General features: G+C 42.1%; 2 protein-coding genes across 3 annotated transcripts in view; both read right to left on the bottom strand.

Moving 5' to 3' along the window:
* Nucleotides 1-1,588: 1,588 nt before the first annotated feature.
* Nucleotides 1,589-12,338, bottom strand: ARPC3 (actin related protein 2/3 complex subunit 3). The gene is made up of 7 exons (XM_059039623.2): nucleotides 12,195-12,338; nucleotides 9,455-9,554; nucleotides 6,101-6,177; nucleotides 4,375-4,443; nucleotides 2,832-2,958; nucleotides 2,381-2,475; nucleotides 1,589-1,900 (listed from the first exon to the last, which is right to left on the bottom strand). The coding sequence occupies exons 1-7, from the start codon at nucleotides 12,198-12,200 to the stop codon at nucleotides 1,838-1,840; spliced, it is 537 nt and encodes a 178-aa protein (XP_058895606.1). The 5' UTR covers nucleotides 12,201-12,338; the 3' UTR covers nucleotides 1,589-1,837.
* A 2,268-nt stretch (nucleotides 12,339-14,606) lies between these two features.
* The window catches only part of GPN3 (GPN-loop GTPase 3), a 13,579-nt gene continuing 5,701 nt past the window's right edge, over nucleotides 14,607-22,484 (bottom strand). For both annotated transcript variants that reach the window (XM_059039601.2, XM_067016047.1), the window contains exons 3-8: nucleotides 19,400-19,567; nucleotides 17,298-17,422; nucleotides 16,600-16,715; nucleotides 16,357-16,453; nucleotides 15,692-15,820; nucleotides 14,607-15,237 (exon numbers count right to left, since the gene is read on the bottom strand). In XM_059039601.2, the coding sequence (XP_058895584.1) occupies nucleotides 15,175-15,237; nucleotides 15,692-15,820; nucleotides 16,357-16,453; nucleotides 16,600-16,715; nucleotides 17,298-17,422; nucleotides 19,400-19,567 (698 nt within the window). In that variant the 3' untranslated portion in view covers nucleotides 14,607-15,174. The remainder of the gene's footprint in view (nucleotides 15,238-15,691; nucleotides 15,821-16,356; nucleotides 16,454-16,599; nucleotides 16,716-17,297; nucleotides 17,423-19,399; nucleotides 19,568-22,484) is intronic.

Here is a 22,484-nt window from a genome sequence, read left to right as displayed (position 1 = left end):
GACGTGGGGAACTCAGAAGCTTCATACACTGCTGGTGGGAATGTTAAATGGTGCAGCTGGCGCAGCCTCTGTGGAAAAAAGAGTCTGGCAGTTCTTTAGAAAGTTAAATATAGGTATCATGTGACTCAGCAATTCCATTTCTAGGTATATAACCAAGAGAAATGGAAACGTATGTCCACACAAAAACTTGTACCTGAATGTTCTTGGCAGCACTGTTCCTAACAGCCAAAAAAATGGAAGCAACTCTGATGGCCATACACTGATGAATGGATAAACAAAATGGGGTCTATTCACACAATGGAATATTACTGAGCCATAAAAGGGAATGAAGTACTGATACAGGCTACAATATAGATGAACCTTAAAGACTATGTTGAGTAAAAGAAGCCAGACACAATAAGACAAATATCGTTTGATTGCATTTATATGAGGTGCTAGGAAAAGGTAAATTCAGACACTGAAAGCAGATTAGAGGTCACCAGGAATTGGGGGTTACAGATACCAGGGGTTTAATGGTTAGTGTTTCTTCTTGGGGTAACAAAGTTTTGGAAGTAGATAGTGGTGATGGTGGTACAACACTGTGTATGCAATTAATACCAGTGAATCATATACTTAAAAGTGGTTAAAACATAGTAAATGTTATATTTTACCACAATAAAAAAGAAAAAGGAATGAGGTACTGATATAACATTGATGAAACTTTTAAAAATATATATACTTATTTATTTATTTGGCTGCGCCCGTTCTTAGTTGCGGCATGCAAACTCATAGTTGCGGCATGCAAACTCATAGTTGCGGCATGTGGGATGTTCCCTGACCAGGGATGGAACCCAGGCCCCCCTGTATTGGGAGTGTGAAGTCTTAGCCACTGGACCACCAGGGAAGTCCCTAACATGGATGAACCTTGAAAACATTATGCTGAGTGAAAGAAACAAGAGAGGAAAGACCCCTTGTTTTATGATCCCATTTATGTGAAATGTCCAGAATAGGCAAATCCATAGAGACAGAAAGTAGATCAGTGGGAGGAAAGCGTTGGATAGGAATTGTGGGGGAATGACTGCTGAAGAGTACAGGTACATCTTTCTTGGGTGGCAAAAATATTCTGGAATTAGTGGTGATGACTGCAAAACTTTGTGTCTATATTAAACTCCACTGAATTGTACACTTTATTTAAAAAAAAAACCACTTATTTATTTTTGGCTGCGTTGGGTCTTCATTGCTGCATGTGGACTTTCTCTAGTTGTGGCAAGTGGGGGCTACTTTTCATTGCGGTGCGCAGGCTTCTCATTGCGGTGGCTTCTCTTGTTGCGGAGTGTGGGTTCTAGGCACGCGGGCTCAGTAGTTGTGGCTCACGAGCTCTAGAGCACAGGCTCAGTAGTTGTGGCACATGGGATTAGTTGCTCCGCGGCATGTGGGATCTTCCCAGACCAGGGCTCAAACCCGTGTCCCCTGCACTGGCAGGCGGATTCTTAACCACTGCGCCACCAGGGAAGTCCCCTGAATTATACACTTTAAAAGGGTGAATATTATCTCAAAAAATTTTTAAGTGAATGTCAAAGATAAGCAATGAAGTTTTTCTGACATGAAATGTTAGAAAATTTCTTTATTACTACTCATTAAGCACCAGCTTAATACTGCAGAAACTTCAAATCACCCGTCAACAACTCATTCTTCCCCACCCCACAGCCCAAAATTCTTGATAAAGAGCTCTTCAAGTAAAGACACACTCTCTTCTCTCCTCTGTATAAAACTTTACGAAATAAAGGCAAAGAACTGTGTACATCTTGCTGTAAATGCTGCCCACAGCTGTGGAGACAGTGTCTGCCCAAGGCTCCCTTTACTGTCCAGGTCCTGAAAGACTCTTGTTCATGAATTGTCTCTTCACAAAGCAAGTCCACCACTAACAAGAGGGGACAAAACAGAATGAACAGTGGTGGTCAAATCACAATGCAAGTTCAAGGTAAGGTCAGAATATGAATTTACTTAATAACAAAACTTAATATTGGTCTGGCAGCCCTTATATTATATAAACTCTTTGAAGGCACATAAAAAATTTTCCTCCCTCCCTCCCTCCCTTTCTTTTGGAGTGACTCACAGGTTACTCAAAATTACAACAACAAAATAAATGTAATACATTAAAGCTATCTCAACACAAAAAAGCTGTTCTATGGGTTTACAATGCCCCAACATAAGAATATACAACCAAAATTTTTTGTTACATGCAATTCATTATTCAGTGTGATTCAGTGAACTCCTACTATGTATAAGGCACCAAAGTTAAGCAACACTGCAATGCAAAAACTAAAGACCTCAGTGTGTTTAACAGTGGCTACAGGGTAAAAGGTGATTTATCAACTAAATAAGCAAAGAAGAGTTTTACCTTGCTGGGTTTATCATTCTGAGGGTCAAAAACTTTCTCACAAAGTCTCAGTCCAGTCTCTTGCCTCAATTGTTGTAAGTAGGCCCTCATCACTTCTAAAATCAAGAGCAGGTACAACAATAAAAAACTGTATTTGAGAAAGCATTCCAAATGGGCTGGCTACTGATCTCGACATTGACCTTGGCAGTACATTTCAATACTTTCGAACAGGATAAGAAATAGAAACGACAGTTCAAATGTTTTATAACTATACTCATTTTGGTCCAAAAGATTCTCCACATGTCATGTTTGTTGCCAAGGATCTTTTGTGAGAGTGAGTAGTGAGATAATGTACGGGCTAAAGATTCCACTCTCAATCTGTACACCAGTCAAGGCAAGAAAAGGAGGGGGGTTAAAAAGTCCAGTGGAGAAAATCTTGTGCCATATAGGAAGGTAGAGATGTTGTTCTTACCATCTTCCTGTTTGTTTGCAGGTTTGGCGTAAATCGCATTAAGTGGAAAACCAGGCTCTCCGGGAATGGGAAAATTAGTGATTCCCAGTGTATACATTTCTTTCTCGCCTTGGCTTTTAGAATTGCACTTAAAAAAGAAAAAAATTATATACACAAACATAGGGAAAAAGGATAGTAATATCCAATTTTCAGTTTTTTATCTAAGTAACCGTGTCTGGGGTTATGTTTTTGGTGCCCTTTTGCAATCTGGTGAAGCCTGTAGGCCCCTTCTCAGACTAATGTTTTATTTATTTATTTATTTTTTCAGACTAATTTTTTTTTTTTTTTTTGGTGGTGGTGGTACGTGGGCCTCTCACTGTTGTGGTCTCTCCCATTGCGGAGCACAGGCTCCAGACGCGCAGGCCCAGCGGCCATGGCTCACGGGCCCAGCCGCTCCGCGGCATGTGGGATCTTCCCGGATCGGGGCACGAACCCGTGTCCCCTGCATCGGCAGGCAGACTCTCAACCACTGCGCCACCAGGGAAGCCCCAGACTAATGTTTTAAATGAAAAAGAGAAAACAGAACTACAAAAGAAACCAATTATAGTGAAATACAATAATTACAATATTAAAATATCAAATTTATGACACAGTCATACATGTGCTTCTTTATTAATGCACTAAATAAGAAGACCCAGCAGTGGGCGTAACAACTAAATTTTGAAGTAGTAATGAATGTAAACAAAATTTCAAAATATCTTCAACTCTTAATGTAATATGAAAATGCTGGGGACTTCCCTGGTGGCGCAGTGGTTAAGAATCTCCCTGCCAATGCAGGGGACATGGGTTCGATCCCTGATCCGGAAAGATCCCACATGCCGTGGAGCAACTAAGCCCATGTGCCACAACTACTGAGTCTGCGCTCCAGAGTCTGCGAGCCACAACTACTGAGGCCGTGCGCCTAGAGCCCATGCTCTGCAACAAGAGAAGCCACCGCAGTGAGAAGCCCGTGCACCACAATGAAGAGTAGCCCTTGCTCGCTGCAACTACAGAAAGCCCGCACACAGCAAGGAAGACCCAATGCAGTCTAAAATAAATAAATAAATAAATTTATTTTAAAAGAAAATGCTACAGAAAGTCACAGGTATTGTTAATACTACTGTGGATGCTGCCTACATTAATCATTAAAGTAAATGCTAAATTTCAGTTAGAGATTAGTGAAAAGAAAGATGTAATTTTTCTCCACTCAAGTTCATGGAACCTTGAATTCTATCCTTGGACCCCAGGTTAAGAACCCTTGAGCCAAAGGCTTAAAAGGGAATTTTTAGGTCAAGATTTCTGTCTTGGGAAAATATATCCAAAGCCTTAAAACACCACTGCCCTTATCTTCTCATTAGTCAACTACAGTATAAGTTTAGAGATCTACATTCAGATTTTCCAGATTTTCCTCTCAAGTCCATGCTCTAAGTCAGAGGAAATATTTTCTACTTGTCCTTAAAGTCTCGACAAGTCTAAATACCTATTATTTTGTGTTCCTGACAAATGATCATCCAAGTTTAATTACCTTTTGGAGTTTCTTTAGACACTCAGAAATGTAGAGAGTTATATATATCAAGGTCCTATCAGCTTCATTCTATGGGAAGAAAACAAAACTTAAAAACAGTTCTGATCAAAACCTAATAATTATGTACAATAAATGAATTCAATCTTTGTCTTTTGATTTATCAACTGAAAACTGTGAAAGCATAGTTACTACAGCATCAAAAATTCCCATTCTCCGCATGCAATCTTCTCAAGCCCCCTTTCCGTCTGCCCCTAGGGAGGGAGCCACCAGCTTCCACCCTGAGCTGGAGTGGCTGCCCCTGTTTTCCTCAGCTCCCCTCGCCCTTGGGTTCCTGAAGAGTTGTGCCAATAGCCCCTCATTCTGTGTAGGAAGGAGAGTTAACAAAGCCTCCTGGAAAACCTGAGATGAACCATACGGCTGGCTAATCTTTAAAAACTCTTTCACTTCAGGATTTCTGCCAAGAACAGAAACATTTATGACTCTAAAAGAGGAAGCAATTATTTCACAAGTGACTTGTTCTTGAAAAGCTCCATTAGCCCAACTCTTGACCTAACCCAATGGAAAAATGTGGAGAAGACAAATGGATGCTAATCAAATGTGGCACATACTTCATGTCAAATTTTACAGATTTATAATTCTAAAGAAACAAACTACACTTTTCCCTATTTTTAAGATTATATGATACTCGAGAGGGAATGAAATGTGGCAGAATTTTAATTACAAACACCACACTTAAGACCATGCATTAGATATAGAAACATCTATAACATCATAGAATGTTTAGACCACAGTTTATAGACCAAGAGTCTACAAATAAAGATTTCACAACCTGCTTGATTCCAAGAGATTAAAGTTTGGCAAGGAGCTGAAGTTCCATATTCTAGAACATTATCAAGAAGATTTATTGACATTCCTTGTAACTTGCTCATAGCAGCATCTCAGAGAATTTCCTTTTCCATTTCCCCCCCTCCTTTTCTGCCCCCACCCCACTTCTGCCTTCCTCCTGAGCTCACAAGAACTAAGAGCAGAAGGGAAGAAATGGAGGTTGAGGGAAGGGTCCAGGTCATTGAATTTTCTTTATTTCTCCATCTTAGGTCCAGGACATAGAAGTATATTAAAAAAGTAACATAGCATGCAGAACTTTTTGGTTTTAGAATGTCATACAGTAGGTGCTTAATATTGTTGAATAAATATAAATAAGTGTCTAGACCATGGGCTGGTAAATGTCCTCTGTATAGGACCAGATAGCAAGTATTGTAAGCTCTGTGGGCCACAGTCTCTGTCACAACTACTCAACTCAGCTACTGTGGCATGTAAGCAGCCACAGATGATACATAAACAAATGCACGTGGCTATGTTCCAATAAAAGTTTATTTACAAAAAAACAAATGCACATGGCTATGTTCCAATAAAAGTTTATTTGCAAAAAGAAGTGGTGGGCCAGATTTGGTCCTCAGGCTGTAGTTTGCCAACCCATGGTTGACCTTGGAGGAAAAATGAGGAACGAACACTGATACAGAATTAGGCATTATTCTGGATTTTTAAAATCACACAATCTCATTTCATTTAATTTATTCCTTACATCAGCCCTGACTGCCAGGTTGATACTATCCGCATCAGAAAACTAAATTAAGGAATAAAAGCTCTATACAACATTGTAAATCACCTATACTCCAAGAAAAATTAAAAAAAAAAAAAAAAAAAGAGTAAAAGCTCTGTACTTTACCTTAATTTCATAGTTTTTGAAGAAGACATTGGCCTTGAAGTAATAGATAGCTTCATCCACAATATCTGTATCTTTTGCTAAGCAGGACACAAGGGGAGTAAGGCAGAAAACATTAGCCAAATGTAAAACATAACATCTAAAAAAGCTATAAAGAGGGGCTTCCCTGGTGGCGCAGTGGTTAAGAATCCGCCTGCCAACACAGGGGACATGGGTTCGAGCCCTGGTCCAGGAAGATCCCACATTCTGCGGAGCTACTAAGCGCATGTGCCACAACTACTGAGCCTGTGGTCTAGGGCCCACGAGCCACAACTACTGAAGCCCACGTGTCACAACTACTGAAGCCTGCGCACCTAGAGCCTGTGCTCCGCAACAAGAGAAGCCATCGCAATGAGAAGCCGTTGCACCGCAACAAAGAGTAGCCCCCGCTCGCCGCAACTAGAGAAAGCCTGTGCACAGCAACGAAGACCCAACACAGCCAAAAAAATAAATAAATAAATGTATAAATAAATAAATAAAAATTAAAAGGTATCAAGAAAGAAAATATCCAAGTTCAACGGTCAAGGGTTTTGGAGTTGAATAAAATAAGATGAGGCTACTGAAATATAAAGTCTTTAGAAACAATTTCTAGAAAAATAAGCACATGATTTATTCTTATAGCTTTATTGTTTTTCAAAAATTATACATGCCCATTAGAGAAACTAATTAATCAATACAGAAAAAAAACTTAACTGTCACCCTAATCTCACTACCCAGAAATAACTACTATCAACATTTGGTGAACATCACTCCAGACATTTCTCCATACATTTATAAAAATAGACTGAGACAGGCGATTGGGATTGACATATATACACTAATATGTATAAAATAGATAAGTAATAAGAACCTGCTGTATAAACAAATAAATTAATTAATTTTTTTTTTTAAAAAAAGACTGAGACAGGGACTTCCCTGGTGGTCCAGTGGCTAAGACTCCCCGCTCCCAATGCAGGGGGCCTGGATTTGATCCCTGGTTAGGGAACTAGATACCACATGCGTGCCGCAACTAAGATCTGGAGCAGTCAAATAAATAAATAAATATAAATATTTTTTTAAAAAATTAAAAAAGACTAAAACATAGACTAACTTTAATAAAATGCTTTTTAAAAAATACAAAGTACTCAATATAATTTTATTTGACCTTACATACTATAGCTTTAGGTAAAAAACTCTTAACTGTCATTTAGGAACACACTGGGATTCACACATATATCTTTCTTTTTACGAAAACTGACTTCAAATATATTTGTACAAGCTGTTCAGATGGCTAGAGACTGAGAAAAGCCAGAAGTACTGTTGTAACAAAGACAGATCTCATTACAAAATTTCTTTGGCTTTTTTTGGGGTTTTCCTTTTTTTTTTTTTTTTAATTTTAAAAAGGTCAAAATCCCAGGGTCTTGATATCTGACAGCTGGTTTCAGCAATGCAGAAATGGTTATTTATATTTCTCGTCCCTGACTTCTATCCCTCTCACACAGCAGAAATGCAAAGCAATTCTGAAGCTTTGGTACTCTGAAGAATTTCAACACAATTCTTTTTTTTTTTCCTTCCTTTTTAAAAAAATTTTTTTGGCTTCGCTGTACAGCCTATGGGATCTTAGTTCCCCAACCAGGGATCAAACCCATTCCCCCTGCAGTGGTAGCGCGGAATCTTAACTACTGGACCACCAGGGAAGTCCGCAAAAGAATTCTAACTCTAGACTGTGTTCCCTGCAATCTATTTTCTTACCTGCAAAAAGGAAACTTCCTCAGATGATCCAAACAGCGCTTACAAGAGCCAGCTAGTTCTAAATGTCACATTGCAGGGAGGGGGAGGAGGCTAGACTATAGGATTCAGAACCTAGAAGAGTGTTTGGCATATAAAAGGTGTTCAAAAGATATTTGTTGGATGTAATTTAATGTTAACAGTTATTTAGTCTACAGCACAGGCTTATACTTCTCCATAATTCCAATTCAGTCCTAATCCAGCCCCCAGGGAAGAGTTAAGAAGTCACTCCTTATCTATAGAAATCACGGAGTTCCAGTTTCTTAGGGTCCCATTCTCCCTCAAGGGCCCAAGAACTGCAAAGGTGGTAATTAGATTTACTCCATCCTTGGTCAACTACATCTTCTGATATATAATATGGTATTTTGTAACGATCTGAGAAGAACTCTGGGCCAACACTGATTCTTATTCTTCCTTTGCACTGTAATTCTTTTACATTATTTTTTCTCTTTTTGGTCTGCTTTTTCCCATTGTTCCTTTTTTTTCATCTCAGAACAAGTAAACAGTGTGGTGACTCACCAAATTTATTAAGCTTACTGAGCTTTCAAATGGTGCTGAAAACAAAATTAAGAGGAAGTCAAGTCAAATAATCTGGCAGAAGAATGGAGACAGGGTCAGTACAAAATTGGTAATCCAGGGCTTCCCTGGCGGCGCAGTGGTTGAGAGTCCGCCTGCCAATGCAGGGGACACGAGTTCGTGCCCCGGTCTGGGAAGATCCCGCATGCCGCGGAGTGACTAGGCCCGAGAGCCATGGCCGCTGAGTCTGCGCGTCCGGAGCCTGTGCTCCACAACGGGAGAGGGCACAACAGTGAGAGGCCCGCGTACCACAAAAAAAAAAAAAAATTGGTAATACAAACTACGGTCTTGGAAACCATGAATAGAACTCAGTGCAGGCCCTTCTTGGGTGCAGGGAAACTGTGTCTAATACAAATTACACTGTTGGCAGAACATCTCAGAATGTGTCAGAAGAGTCTCAGATAGCATCTGAAATGAATGAACCTTTCTGAACAGTAAAGAAAATGGCTCACCCCCGCAAAAAAAAAAAAAAGAAAAAAGAGTACCAAGAAAGAAAGTAAAGATATAACGTTCAAAAAGCAAGAGAAGAAATTAGTAATGTTATACAGGACATTTAAGATTGAGGTATTGCTGAAAACTGAGATCCTGAAGAATGGACAAAGAAAGTAGATTTATATAAGGAAGAGGTTAAAATACATTTTGTTTTGTCCAGCTTGATGACAGAGAAAGGAGAGAGACATGGTGTTCTACAGAAGTAGCAGCATTAGTTTTTAAGAAATGATAGTGATGATAGGAAGAGTGTCGAGAATTAAGCACATTTCCTCTTCCCTCTCAACAAAATATCCTGGAGAAATTGGCAGCAATAATACAGTTTCTTGTTAAACGCAACATATACCCATGATCTGAAAAGGTCTAGAGCACAATATCCCCCAAGCAAATAGAAAATACAAGGGCAACCTGAGACAGAATTTCCTTGATTTGATAATGTCAGAAGGTTTCATACCAAAATCTGAAAATAATGGAGTTTCGACTTACTCTCTCTAGGGGCGGGTCCTTTGAACTGACTTCTGATAGGCAACAGTGCCATGTTTCCAATGAGTTTCGTGTCAGGGTCCATGAGGGAAGAGTGGTAAGCCTGTAGTGGCAAGCCAGGTAAGAACACAAAAGCAGAAAGAGAGCAAATATCAGCAGGGCAAACAAGTACATTTCCCTAAAGGAAAAAAAAGACTAACTCATCCAAGATTAACTGGCTCATGAAAACTGACTATTAAATTTTGAGAAACTTTGAGGCAAGCTGGTTGTTGAACACAGCCATTATTAAAAATGAAATTAGGGCTTCCCTGGTGGCGCAGTGGTTGAGAGTCCGCCTGCCCATGCGGGGGACACGGGTTCGTGCCCCGGTCCGGGAAGATCCCACATGCCGCGGAGCGCCTGGGCCCGTGAGCCATGGCGGCTGGGCCTGCGCGTCTGGAGCCTGTGCCCCACAACGCGAGAGGCCACAACAGTGAGAGGCCCGCATACCGCAAAAAAAAAAAAAAAAAAAAAAAAAAAGAAATTATATAAATTTACAATTACATAAATTATATTAAAAACAAAAGTAATAAATACTTGAAATTACTTCCTATTTAAAAAATTTATTTTTAATATGATCTTAAGCTTATTTATGTATCTTTATGGTGGAAATACTATATAATGATGCTAATGAGCATCTCTTCCAGTTCCACATTCAGTGACACCACATTGGTAACTGGTGGAGTATTTACACTATAGAAATAAGAAAACACTATATAAATCAGGGGTACCCAGCCCCCAGCTGTTGTTAAACCACAACCCAAGCACTGGCTCTTCAGCTCTGCCACTTCCTGGCTTTATGCCTTTTGACCAAGACATCACTTTTCTTCTCTTAGCCTATTTCCAAATTTGTAAAATGAAGAGATACATACTTGCTTTCAGTGGGTGGATGGGAGTTGAAGGAGGAGGGAAAAATCACATTTATGAGAGCAATTGATAGGCTGATTTCTAGTTCTGCTTTTTACAAGATGTCTGGCTTTTTGTAAGACAACATGGGCCCCATTCATTTATTCATTCATTCATCAAAAGATTACTAAGCACCTTCTGTGTGCAAGGCATGTGGATGCAATGGCATGCAAGGCCAGTATGGGCTCTGTCCTTGAAGAATTTTCAGGTGAATGGAGAAGACAGACATTAAGTCTGTCTTCTTTTTTTTTTTTTTTTTTTTTTTGCGGTACGCGGGCCTCTCACTGCTGTGGCCTCTCCCGTTGCGGAGCGCAGGCTCTGGACGCGCAGGCGCAGCGGCCATGGCTCTCGGGCCCAGTCGCTCCACGGCATGCGGGATCCTACCGGACCGGGGCACGAACCCGCATCCCCTGCATCGGCAGGCGGACTCTCAACCGCTGCGCCACCAGGGAAGCCCAAGTCTGTCTTCTTAAGAGCACCCGGACAGGGGAAGTCCAGGTGCTCTACGTGCAACTGGAATGATGAGCACAAGGCTTTAGTGTTCTGGTAAAATCTGGCTTTATCAAGATTTACTAGTGTGCAGCCTTGGGCAAGTTACTTAACTTCTCTGAGCCTCAGTCTCCTCCTCTGCAAAATGAGAAAACAATAACATATCTACTTGATAGAGTCACTGTGAGGATTAAATGGGATAATTTATATAAAGTGTGTAGCTCAGGGCCTGCCTGGCATACATCAGGAGTCAAATGGTGGCTATGAGATCCATAAAAATACGTATCGATAACTATGGTTTGCTCCTTTTTATTACAGGTATGCTTCATCTAAACAAGCCTCTACCCTCCCCTTCACCAGCTATAGTGAGTGTCTTGTTACCCATCTATTTCCTTCATGGCATTTGTCATTATCTGAAACAATCTCCTTTATTTTATTTGTATTTACATGTTTATTGTCGGTCTCCCCATTAGAATGTAAACTCCTTAAGAACAGGGATTTGTTGGCCTTATTCACTGCTGTCACAGTGCTTGGCATGCAGCAGGTGCTCAGTAATGTTTGTACTATTAATAATCACATGTTATTGAACCTCTTTTTTCCTCATCTGCAAAATGGAGACCCTGATGGTGATAAATCTACCGCAGAGACTGGCTGTCAGTACTTAAGAGCAACCAAACCACCATCAATTTTTACTCCCACTCTGATGCACGCGAAAACAGAAACACCTGGAAACCGGGCGCGGACCTTGCGTCTGCTCTGAGAGCCCTAAACCCAGCGGCGCAGGGGTGGCCGCCACTACCCGGGTGACAGGGGAGGAGTCCGGGAAGTGGGGTCACACAGATGACAAGCAGCTTAAGAGACCCGCCCCCAGAGGCGGAGGAGGAAGTGGGCCTGCAGGAAAAAAAGGAGAAGCCGGAATCTAGACTTGAGATGTGAAAAATTAAAAGGGCAGCCCTGGCCTTAGCGGCTCTAGTGAGGCTTTGGGAACCCTGCTGGAGTCGGGGGGAGGCAGAAAGGGCGAGAAAAGGGGTCGGGATTGGAGAGAAGAGGGCAGAAGAACTGAGGCAGTCTCTTCAGCACGCCCGGGATCTCTGGCCCACTCCGCCGCGCCCCGGTCCTCCAAGCCCGGTCTACAGCCCCGGGCCGCCCGAATCCTACAGGGGCCGGCCCGCTCCTCTCGCCTCTCCCCTTCTCAGGCCCCTGCTTTCTCTCTGGCCTCCTCGGCCCGCTTTTCTCAGCGCACCCACGACTTCTCGCCACTTTCCCAAATCCGCGCCTTCTCCCAACACCCTCAGCTAGGCCCCTTTACCGGCATCTTGGAGGCGCCCGGGTTTCAACCCCGATGAGGAGGATTGGGTTAGAGCGCAGCGCTTCCGGTCTGGCAGCCTGGGCGGGGTAGGCGGAAGTGAGCCGGAAGGGGAGGGCAAGGGCAGGACGCCGCGCTTCCGGCCTTGCTGTTCGCGGCTAGCTGTTGCGGCTGCGCGGATACGAAGGGGCACCAGGGGGCGCCCGAGCCTTAGGCACGGGCTCTGAGTGTCGCGCATGCGTGAGGCGTGGGCAAAAGTGGAGATGGATCTCGGGGTTACTGAATCCCAGTGATAAATTACCACCTCCTTTGTTTTTCCTTAAAGATCACCTTTTCAGTGGAGCATTTCTTGGGGCACACTATTTTAAATTCAGTCCCACTTCACTCCCCTTTCTCTTTTTTTCCTTAGTTCTGATTCTTTTTAGTTTACTTTTATGTTTTGTCTCCCTCTCCATGTGAATGTCGACAAGGATTGTGTTTTGTTCACTGCTATATCCCTATGCCAATAACAGTGATGGTACATGGTAAGCATCAATAATACTTGTTGAGTGAAAGAATGAACTCAGTCCACTGATTTTAAAAACGGAGAAAGTATCACAGTGAGAAGGGATTTTTGTATTACTCTTGTGTGATTATGTGCTGCAATTCTTTGTGTAATGGTTGAGAAAATGGACTCTGGGTTTCAGTCCAGCTCCAAGATTTACTGGCTGTGTAACTCCGGGCAAGTTAACCTCTCTGTGCCTCAGTTCTTTGTCTGAAAATGGAGATAACAGTACTTACCTCAGTTTTCTGAGGATGAAACGAATTGCATGTAAAGTGCTTTGAAATTACACGCCCAGAACATACTAAAAGCTCAGGAATTCTTAACCTATTACGCCTCCAGTTAAAAGCCAAGGTCATTGCTGCTTCTGGCCATTTCTTCTGCCAGTGCCTCAAACTAGATTACTGTGTCCCATGTTCCCACAACTGATTTCTTATTTACATCTCTGGCCAAATTGCACCTTTTAGGGGGAGACTTATTTGACGGGCATGCAAAGTAGTCCCACAGTCACTCTCCATTACTGTTTTCTTTTCTTCACATTCCTTATCAGAGGTTTCCTTGTTTATGGTTAGTCTTAAGTGCCCAGCATATCATCACGATGAGAATAAGGTCGTGTTTGCCCTTAGGCGGTCCCATCTTAGCCCCAGTGCCTGGCACCCACTAGTAAATTTGTCTGAAGAATCACGTCAGGCTCTCCCACAAGACACTGAAATCCTTCAGGACTGGAACTGTCATATTCATCTTTTAAACTCCAGTGTCGAGAGGGGAAGGAAATGGAATCTGACCCTTCACCAGAAGCTAACCTAGGGAGGTATAGCTCAAGGAGTAATGAAGAGGGCGAATGAAAAGCTGTCTTTTCTTTCTTCCCCTCTCACATGACAATTAACATTTCTAAAATTTAGCAACACTGGGAGATCAGGGTGTTTTTGCCCTTTGCATACTCGAGGGCCACAGAAAAAGTCCCCGAGCAGCCCAGCACGTCCTCATGTTGTCCACTCATCATGTCCTCCTGAGTGCCCTGTGAGAATAGCTCACACCAGTGGACCATGGTGCAAATACCCAACTCCTGCCCCCAGCCTGGGCCACTAGGCACAGGTTACCACTGATAGCTATGGCCCCTCACACTTTGCATCTTTAATGAAAATGGATCAAATTTGACACTGCAGGTGTACTTCTGCTATCTAGGCCCAAGAATGATTAAAAATTTAACTCAAGTTACAGGTTTTCTACAAGGACTTAATCTGCAACAGCAGGAAGATCCAGCACCAATGGAGACCGGACCTGCTGTGAGGATTAAATGAAAGAGATTATGCAAAATGCTTCTTAGCACAATGCCTGGCAGAACTCAATAAAAGAGATTCTGCTTTCCTTTAGTGGGTGCTAGAGTTGACTGACTAGCCATTCCCCAGGGCCTATCACAAATGAACTTAGAAATACTGAAAAACAATTCAATGTGTCAAGAAGTTAAAAAGAAAAAATTACCTTTTGCATTTTTGTGTGCATTTGTTATTCAAGTAAAGTACACATTTTTAAGTGCTCAGAGACTAGAAATCACACTTTAAAAAAAAAGTCACTGCCTACATTTGGACACTTGGGGAAATTTACTCATTCAAAACTTTGAAAAAAAAAAAAACCCAAAAAACAAATTGCCCTGGCTGAATATTTCAAATTCTGACTGGAAAACAAGAGTGTAATGAAAAGTTAGTACTATTTTCCTGTTTCTTTTATTTATATACATATATATCTTAAAACACAGTTACTTTTCATTTTTAAATTACACAAATAATACATTAAAAAAACCCAAAAAACAAATTGCCCTGGCTGAATATTTCAAATTCTGACTGGAAAACAAGAGTGTAATGAAAAGTTAGTACTATTTTCCTGTTTCTTTTATTTATATACATATATATCTTAAAACACAGTTACTTTTCATTTTTAAATTACACAAATAATACATTTTCAATGTAGGAAAACTGGAAGATACAGGTAAGCAATGGTCTTATCTATATCCTTCCAGATTTTTTTTTCTTCGGACACATATATGTATATTTTGTTACAATAATTCCTGTCCCTCCAAAAAAACTTCAAAAATAACAAAAATCAAACCGTAAAACTAAAAGTAGACTGGTCTTAACTGTATCACAGGTGCTAATTTATATTATATACACAAATCTATCTACATTCATTTCATTTCAATTTCGACTTTTAAAATCTAAATTATGCTGTTCCAATAATACTAAAAGATGCCACTTTAAACAGCAGCAGTTTCAGAATAACTAAGAACTTGATTCAGGCATGTTCCTGATTGCTGATAAACAGTCAAGTATTATTTTTTTTCATTAAAATAAGTAGCTTTCTAGTACTCCATCTTTCGAAGAGAAGAAGCTTCTGCCAGTTCAGCCACAAGCTCCTCACACATTCGGTTACTTTTTAACAAACTCTTCATTCATTCTGGTGTTCTTGAAAATATTCGTCAAACACGGAAGATGACTCATCTTCATGTTCCTGACACAAAGGAAACACAAGATAGAAAATACATCCACTTCCCCCCAGTCAGACCTAGTATGTGCTTACATGTTTTTCAGGTAATGCTCTATAAGGAGCTAACGCCCAGCATCAGCTCCAGGTGTTGCTCACAGTAATCGTTAATAAAAACAAAAGGAATGACTGACAGAATGTTTCCAGACACGTGGTAAATTAAAGGGCTTATGTCTCATTTAGAAGTAAACTCTTCCTCGAGTTTACACTCACGCCGATTCTCTGCTAATGTGCTGTGACAGGGCCCCACTGACATACGTGAGGGCAGCCCAAGCCCAGTTGCATTTCACCTCCTCTTTCCATGTGCCCAAGCTCTGAGCACAAAGAGCTTAAACTCCATGGGATTACGCAGGAGGCCAGTGAGTGCTGGTAAACGTTTTTACCAAAAGGCAATAAACACCCCAAACCAGAAAGGAAGTACCTTCGGTTCTTTAAATTCCAAGTCTTCTCCATACTGAATGGCAGAATCAATATGCTGTAACACGATGTTCATGCTTTCTTCATCTGACTGGTCGTAAGGCAAAAAGCGAACCATGCTGTAGTCGTCAATCTACAAGTTGGGGATTTCAGAAAGGGTCATTCTGAAGTACAAAATACTTAATTTTCAAGTTATATTTGAGTTTCATAACCATTTACACTTCTGGTTAAAACCATTTGTGTGTGTGTGCGTGTGTATGTGTGTGTATTGTGGGGAGGAAGGACAGACAGAGACAAAACAAAAGCAAATCAATACTGATTTTTCTGGCCTCTGACCAACTAGAACACTTGCTAACTTGTTACTGAACCAGACACTGTTTCATAGGCATTTACCTGAACTCAACCACCACTGGAAATTCCAAAAGGCAAAGACACTCTGAGCTCCCAAAACAGCTTGGAATAATAGACACGTCAGTTAACTTACTGGCTACTGCCAATAATTGCTTCTAAATTAAACTGCTGACCAGCCAGCCCACAGACTCCCACCCTCCTCCCTTGGCAAGGCAATAGGGTTGGACCATGTTTTCCAAAATGGTGGCCACTGAATGGACACCAATACACACCTGACCAGGTCATTAAAAATAAAATCCAACAATTTCGAAAGCTTACCAGTCCACATATCGCATTAGTCAATTTTTTGAATTTTTTGCTTCTTAAGTCGCTTGTAGGGTCATCTAATAAAGAATACATGTCTGGATCTAGAAACCTTTAAAAGTGAGAAAGAAGACTGATGAATAAAAGGAAGAATAAATCAGGAAACTAGATTTATAGACTGACAGAACCTCACATCAAAATAAAGCTTAGAAGGTTCATCTCTGCAGCTGATATATGATATGGAAGAAGCAAACTCACTTCTCAATTTCCTTTTTAGCTTTCTTACTCAGCAGATCCATTTTCGTCATGACGTTAACTTGAGGAATTTCTAGAGAGATCATAGCACTCAGGGCTGACAAGATGCCAGAAATAAACTGAAGGAGGAAACAGAAAAGGGAAGATGAATCAACTGGTGCCAACAAAGTTCCCTGGTCTCCACATAAAAGAGAGGCTCCTGCTCGTCTCTGAATAAAACTGGCCTAAGTAAAAGAAAGGCTAAAGTAAAGTAAAAGACAGTTCACTAATCAGATTGTTGACCCCTGGTTTCCAAGGGTGAGGATAAGGAGGGAAAATGTAGATTTAATCCATGGTGATCACAAATCTCAATTTAGATGATACCTTTAATCTTTTCCATCAAATATTCCTTAGGGGCTACTAATGGGAAATAACGTTTGTTTTAGATAGTTCATAAACTAGACAAAACATCATTAGAAAAATAGACTTATATGAAGATACACATCTGCCTAATTTTTCTTGGTAAGTAGTTCCCCCAAATCTATACAGTATCACAATTTATCATTTGAGTTAAAAATAATTATAATAATTTAATATTACAGGATATTAAATAATTCTGGAGTATAGTTTGTGAAACATCCAGAAATCACGCAACAATTAAAGGAGACTGCCATCTGCTTGTACCTATGACTGAAAAATCGACAACAGATTTATCCTCGAACCTTGAACGACTCCACCATGAATTGAGAATCAACAAGAAAAACTCCACAGACTCGAAACTCCCACTGTTCTAGTTGCTGGACCAGCTGTTTCATCACGGGCAGGTGAGTGTACAATTCAATCTGACCTACATGAAGAACATTATGAGACTATTACAATCAGGATATATGTTAAATTACCAATTTCCTATAAGATAGCTGAGGAAAAAAAAAAAAGGAAGTCAACCTCTGGTGGTAAAATATTCAACTTTTAAGGGGTCTTACAGGCTATTGAAGCAATCACAATACCACGAGAACCCCAAGGAAACTATGCAGTTTATGTAGAAAGTGAGTTTCTTCACACTTCTGTTTTTGCTGATCAAAAGTGAATGCTACAAAGGTGTGTTAGGTTTGAGAATCTTCATCAAGCTGTACACTTATGACCTCTGCACTTTTCTGTGGGTGTGTGTATGTTCAGTTAAAAATAAAGGGGAGGGAGTTCCCCAGTGGTGCAGTGGTTAAGAATCCGCTTGCCAATGCAGGGGACACGGGTTCGAGCCCTGGTCTGGGAAGATCCCACATGCCGTGGAGCAACTAAGACCGTGCACCACAACTACTGAGCCTGTGCTCTAGAGTCCACGAGCCACAACTACTGAGTCCACGTGCCACAACTACTGAAGCCCGCGCGCCTAGAGCCTGTGCTCCGCAACAAGAGAAGCCACCACGATGAGAAGCCTGCGCACCACAACAAAGAGTAGCCCCCGCTCACCGCAACTAGAGAAAGCCCGTGTGCAGTAATGAAGACCCAGTGCAGCCAAAAATAAATAAATAAATTTATTTTTTTTAAAAAGGGGGGGGGGTTCCCTGGTGGCGCAGTGGTTGAGAATCCGCCTGCCGATGCAGGGGACACGGGTTCGTGCCCCGGTCCAGGAAGATCCCACATGCCGCAGAGCGGCTGGGCCCGTGAGCCCTGGCCGCTGAGCCTGGGCATCTGGAGCCTGTGCTCCGCAAGGGGAGAGGCCACAACGGTGAGAGGCCTGTATACCACAAAAAATAAATAAATAAATAAATAAATAAATAAATAAATAAATAAATAAATAAATTTAAAAAGGGGGAAAAAAGTGAGAGCCACAAACGATCAAAACTAGGTTAGGCTTAAGTCTTAAATTAATAATTTGGCTTGAGAAGTCGTGTGATCATCTGTCCCCTACCAGTCTCACCTCAGGACACTTCCCTTTGTTTACTGTGCTTGAGCCAAAAGGGCCTTTTTGGTGCCTCAAACCCAGCTCATTCCTTCCTGCCTCAAGGCCTTCAGCATGCCATGCCCTCTGCCTGCAGCACAGTCTCCCTCACCTCACCCTATGGTCTGGCTTACATGCTACTTGATGAGAAGCCTCCCCAACCTCCCCAACCTCCCTGCTGTGTGATGGTCTGTGCTACTCCTGTGGAGTGCCTGTCAGAAATATATTAAATAATCATTTGGGTGATTATTTATGTATTTATGTATGTATGTATTTATTTATGGCTGCATTGGGTCTTCATTGCTGTGCGGGGGTGGGCTTTCTCTAGTTGTGGCGAGCAGGGGCTACTCTCTGTTGTGGTGTGTGGACTTCTCACTGCAGTGGCTTCTCTTGTTGCTGAGCACAGGCTATAGGCACGCGGGCTCAGTAGTTGTGGCACATGGGCTCAGTAGTTGTGGCTCGCGGGTTCTAGAGTGCAGGCTCAGTAGTTGTGGCACATGGGCTTAGTTGCTCCGCGGCATGTGGGAGGGATCTTCCTAGACCAAGGCTCGAACCTGTGTCCCCTGAATCGGCAGGCGGATTCTTAACCACTGCGCCACCAGGGAAGTCCATTTGGGTGATTTTTGTTTATACTGCCGAGCACTCCCACTTGCCTGTGGGCTCCATGAGGGCAGAGACCATGGCTACCTTGCTTTCTAGGTATTTCCAGTGTACAAAATAAGCACTCAGTAAACTCAATGAATTAATATAAGCCAATGAGTAAGCGAGTTGTACCTTACCGCAGCAGGGTTTATTTAGAGCTACGAATGCTCACTCCACTTTCTCCACTGAGGACAGAATGAGCACGACTTCAAGAAAAATGATACATTCAGAGGGCTGACTTACCTGGACAGTCAAAAAGGATGTAGTCATCCTCTACATGGCCGAGACAGTCCTCTAGCCAATCGAAATTATTGGCAAAGTATTCCATGCAAAATACCAATCCTCCATTGGGACCGAACTGCAGAGTACTGTCCTCCATCACATCATCCACCTCAATCAATTCCCGGATGTCTGAAACCACAGAGAGGGCCCAGAATACAAGAGCATTATCCTCACTGGTGATAATTAACAATTATATAAAATCTCACATGCATGAAATTACTTCTGTACATGGTTATTCACTGTAGCAGCGCCCATGATAACAAATTAAATACATTTTTGTACAGCTAGACAATGAAATCCTATCCAACCATAAAAAGGAGAAGCTCTTTAAGAACTGAGGTGATATAATCTTCCAGGTATACTGTTCACTGAAAAATGCAAGGTGCAGAACTCTGTGTTAGAATGCCATCATTTGTGTTTAAAAAAAAAAAAAAGAAAAAAAGAAAAAAATTTACAATATATACAAATATACATATTTTATTTTACATGCACAGACTATGGAAAGATACCCCAGAAACTAGCAACACTGGCTGCCTCAAGGGAGGGTAGCCACCTGCCAGGAAACGGAGCTGGGAGGAAGATGGTTTCCTGCATACTTACTCTTCTGTACCTTTTGCAATTTGAACAATGTGAATATACACCACCTATTCTTAAGCAAGTAAAACAAAACCATACAAAGAAAACCAATTACCACTTCTTAATATCATCGCCCTAGGGAAGCTACTTAACTTCCCTGTGCCTCACTTTCCTTATGTATAAGAGTGGGGACAAATCATATATCCTGGGGTAGAAGGATGAGGACTATATGAGATAATGCAGCTAAATCACCTAGAGCAGGAGCTTAAACATTCTGGTATACACATGGTTCTCTTCTATTACAAATTTTTGGAAATCAGTACTCTTGTGTTCAAACCTACAATCGTGGTTCACTCACAGCCACATTTATATGGATGATGTCTTCCTATGCACTTTCCCAGGGATACATCTGCTCAAAGTTAGGGCCTTCTAAAATGATGACTCAAGGACACTAGTCAGTAAGGCACTTGGACCAGAAAGTGATGTGAACATGGGGTGGGGGGATTTTTGTTGGCTGCCATGTGCATCCCGAAGCAGAGAAGGCTGGTCTGTAAGACAGACAAAAAGAGACAGAAAGCCAGCCTAGATTCCTGTTAGTTTTTATGTTTGGGGTTCTAGTCTCTCATAAAGCCTTGCTTGCTCTTGGGTTTTGTGAGAAGTCCCCCAATTCCTTCTAAAAAATCCTTTTACATAAGCTAGCTTGAGTGCTCTCTGTTGAAAGCAACCAAATGATCCCAAAGCAATGCAATGCTTTTTCTCAAGGAAGATGACTGTTTCATACCTCTTCCTCTCTTTTCAACCTGCCTCCCTCACCCTACCCACACCCACTTCCAGCCACCCTCAGCTTATGACCACACATGACATTCACAGAAACCAGAAGTCAACAAAAGAGAATTTCCCACATTCCCACCACCAATATTACATGGTGCCTTCCACCTTGGCTTCCTTCCGGCTACAATGGAAGAACCCCCCCAACTCTTGGCAAAGGCAAAACCCTCCACCTGTTTGGGAGCCCCTCCCCTTTCTCACTCTCGCAATCAACCTTGCAGTCATTGCCCCTCTCTGGCATCTTCAGTTTCTTTCTTTCTATTGGATCATTCTCTTCAGCATACAATTCTGTTCCAGTTACCACCTTCAACCTTAAAATCTCCCTTGACCCTCACATACCCCTCCAGTTACAGTCCCACTTCTCTGCTTCTTTCACAGCAAAACTTCCTCAGCAAGTCATCTCCGCTCAGCATCTACATGGCATCACCTCAGTTCACTCTTCAAACCACTCCAACCTGGCCTCCATCCCTACCATCCCACTGAAATCACCAAAGTTGCCAACACTTCCACATTCCCAAATCTCACAGCCACTCCTATGTCCTCTTCTTGTACAACTTCCCAGCTGCATCTGACATAACCAGGCACCAGCTCTTTTGTGAAACAGTCTCTTCTCCTGGCTTTTTAAAAATAGATTTATTTATTTACTTATTTATTTTTGGCTGTGTTGGGTCTTCGTTGCTGCGTGCAGGCTTTCTCTAGTTGTGGTGAGCGGGGACTACTCTTCATTGCGGTGCACAGGCTTCTCATTGCAGTGGCTTCTCTTGTTGCAGAGCACGGGCTCTAGAGCGCAGGCTCAGTAGCTGTGGTGCATGAGCTCACTTGCTCCGCAGCATGTGGGATCTTCCTGGACCAGGGTTCGAACCCATGTCCCCTGCACTGGCAGGTGGATTCTTAACCACTGCGCCACCAGGGAAGTCCCCTCCTGGCTTCTTTGATGCTACATTTTCCTGACGTTTTTCCTACCTCACTGACCCCACCTCCTCTACCAGACCCCTGAAGATGAGACGCCTTCAAGGCTTGGTCTTGGCTCCTTTTCTCTAATCATACTCCCTCCCAATGTGATCTCATCCAGTTCTGTGGCTTTATGTTCTAACTATACGCTGTTGACCCTCAAATTTACACCTCCAGGCCAGACCTCGTCTTGAATCCCAGAATATTACGACCGAATGCCTTTTTAAAAAAATTAATTAATTATTTATGTTTGGCTGCTGGCTGCATTGAGTCTTCGTTGCTGCCCACAGGCTTTCTCTAGTTGTGGAGAGCAGGGGCTACTCTTCATTGCGGTGCATGGGCTTCTCATTGCGGAGGCTTCTCTTTGTTGCGGAGCACGGTCTCTAGGCTTGTCGGCTTCAGTAGTTGTGGCATGCAGGCTCAGTAGTTGTGGCTCACGGGCTCTAGAGCGCAGGCTAAGTAGTTGTGGCGCAGGAGCTTAGTTGTTCCGCAGTATGTGGGATCTTCCCGGACCAGGGCTCGAATCCGTGTCCCCTGCATTGGCAGGCGGATTCCCAACCACTGCGCCACCAGGGAAGTCCCTGAATGCCTTCGTGGTATCACCTCTTAGATAGCTATCAGACATTTCAAACTTAGCAAGTACAAAGAGAACTGCCTCAAACTTAAACCGTTATGTCTTCCTCCTCAGTAA

Source organism: Kogia breviceps, chromosome 15, assembly GCF_026419965.1.
Source record: "Kogia breviceps isolate mKogBre1 chromosome 15, mKogBre1 haplotype 1, whole genome shotgun sequence".
Lineage (NCBI taxonomy): Eukaryota > Metazoa > Chordata > Mammalia > Artiodactyla > Physeteridae > Kogia > Kogia breviceps.
The sequence above is the reverse complement of the archived record's forward strand: the minus strand, read 5'-3'. Positions and strand labels throughout refer to the sequence as shown.

Coding starts and splice junctions, on each gene's coding strand:
- ARPC3 (XM_059039623.2), bottom strand. Junction 6,178..9,454: donor AGGACCCGCCCCTAGAGAGA/GTAAGTCGAAAC, acceptor TGTCCTGCTTAG/CAAAAGATACAGATATTGTG. Junction 2,476..2,831: donor TGCAAACAAACAGGAAGATG/GTAAGAACAACA, acceptor TCTTGATTTTAG/AAGTGATGAGGGCCTACTTA.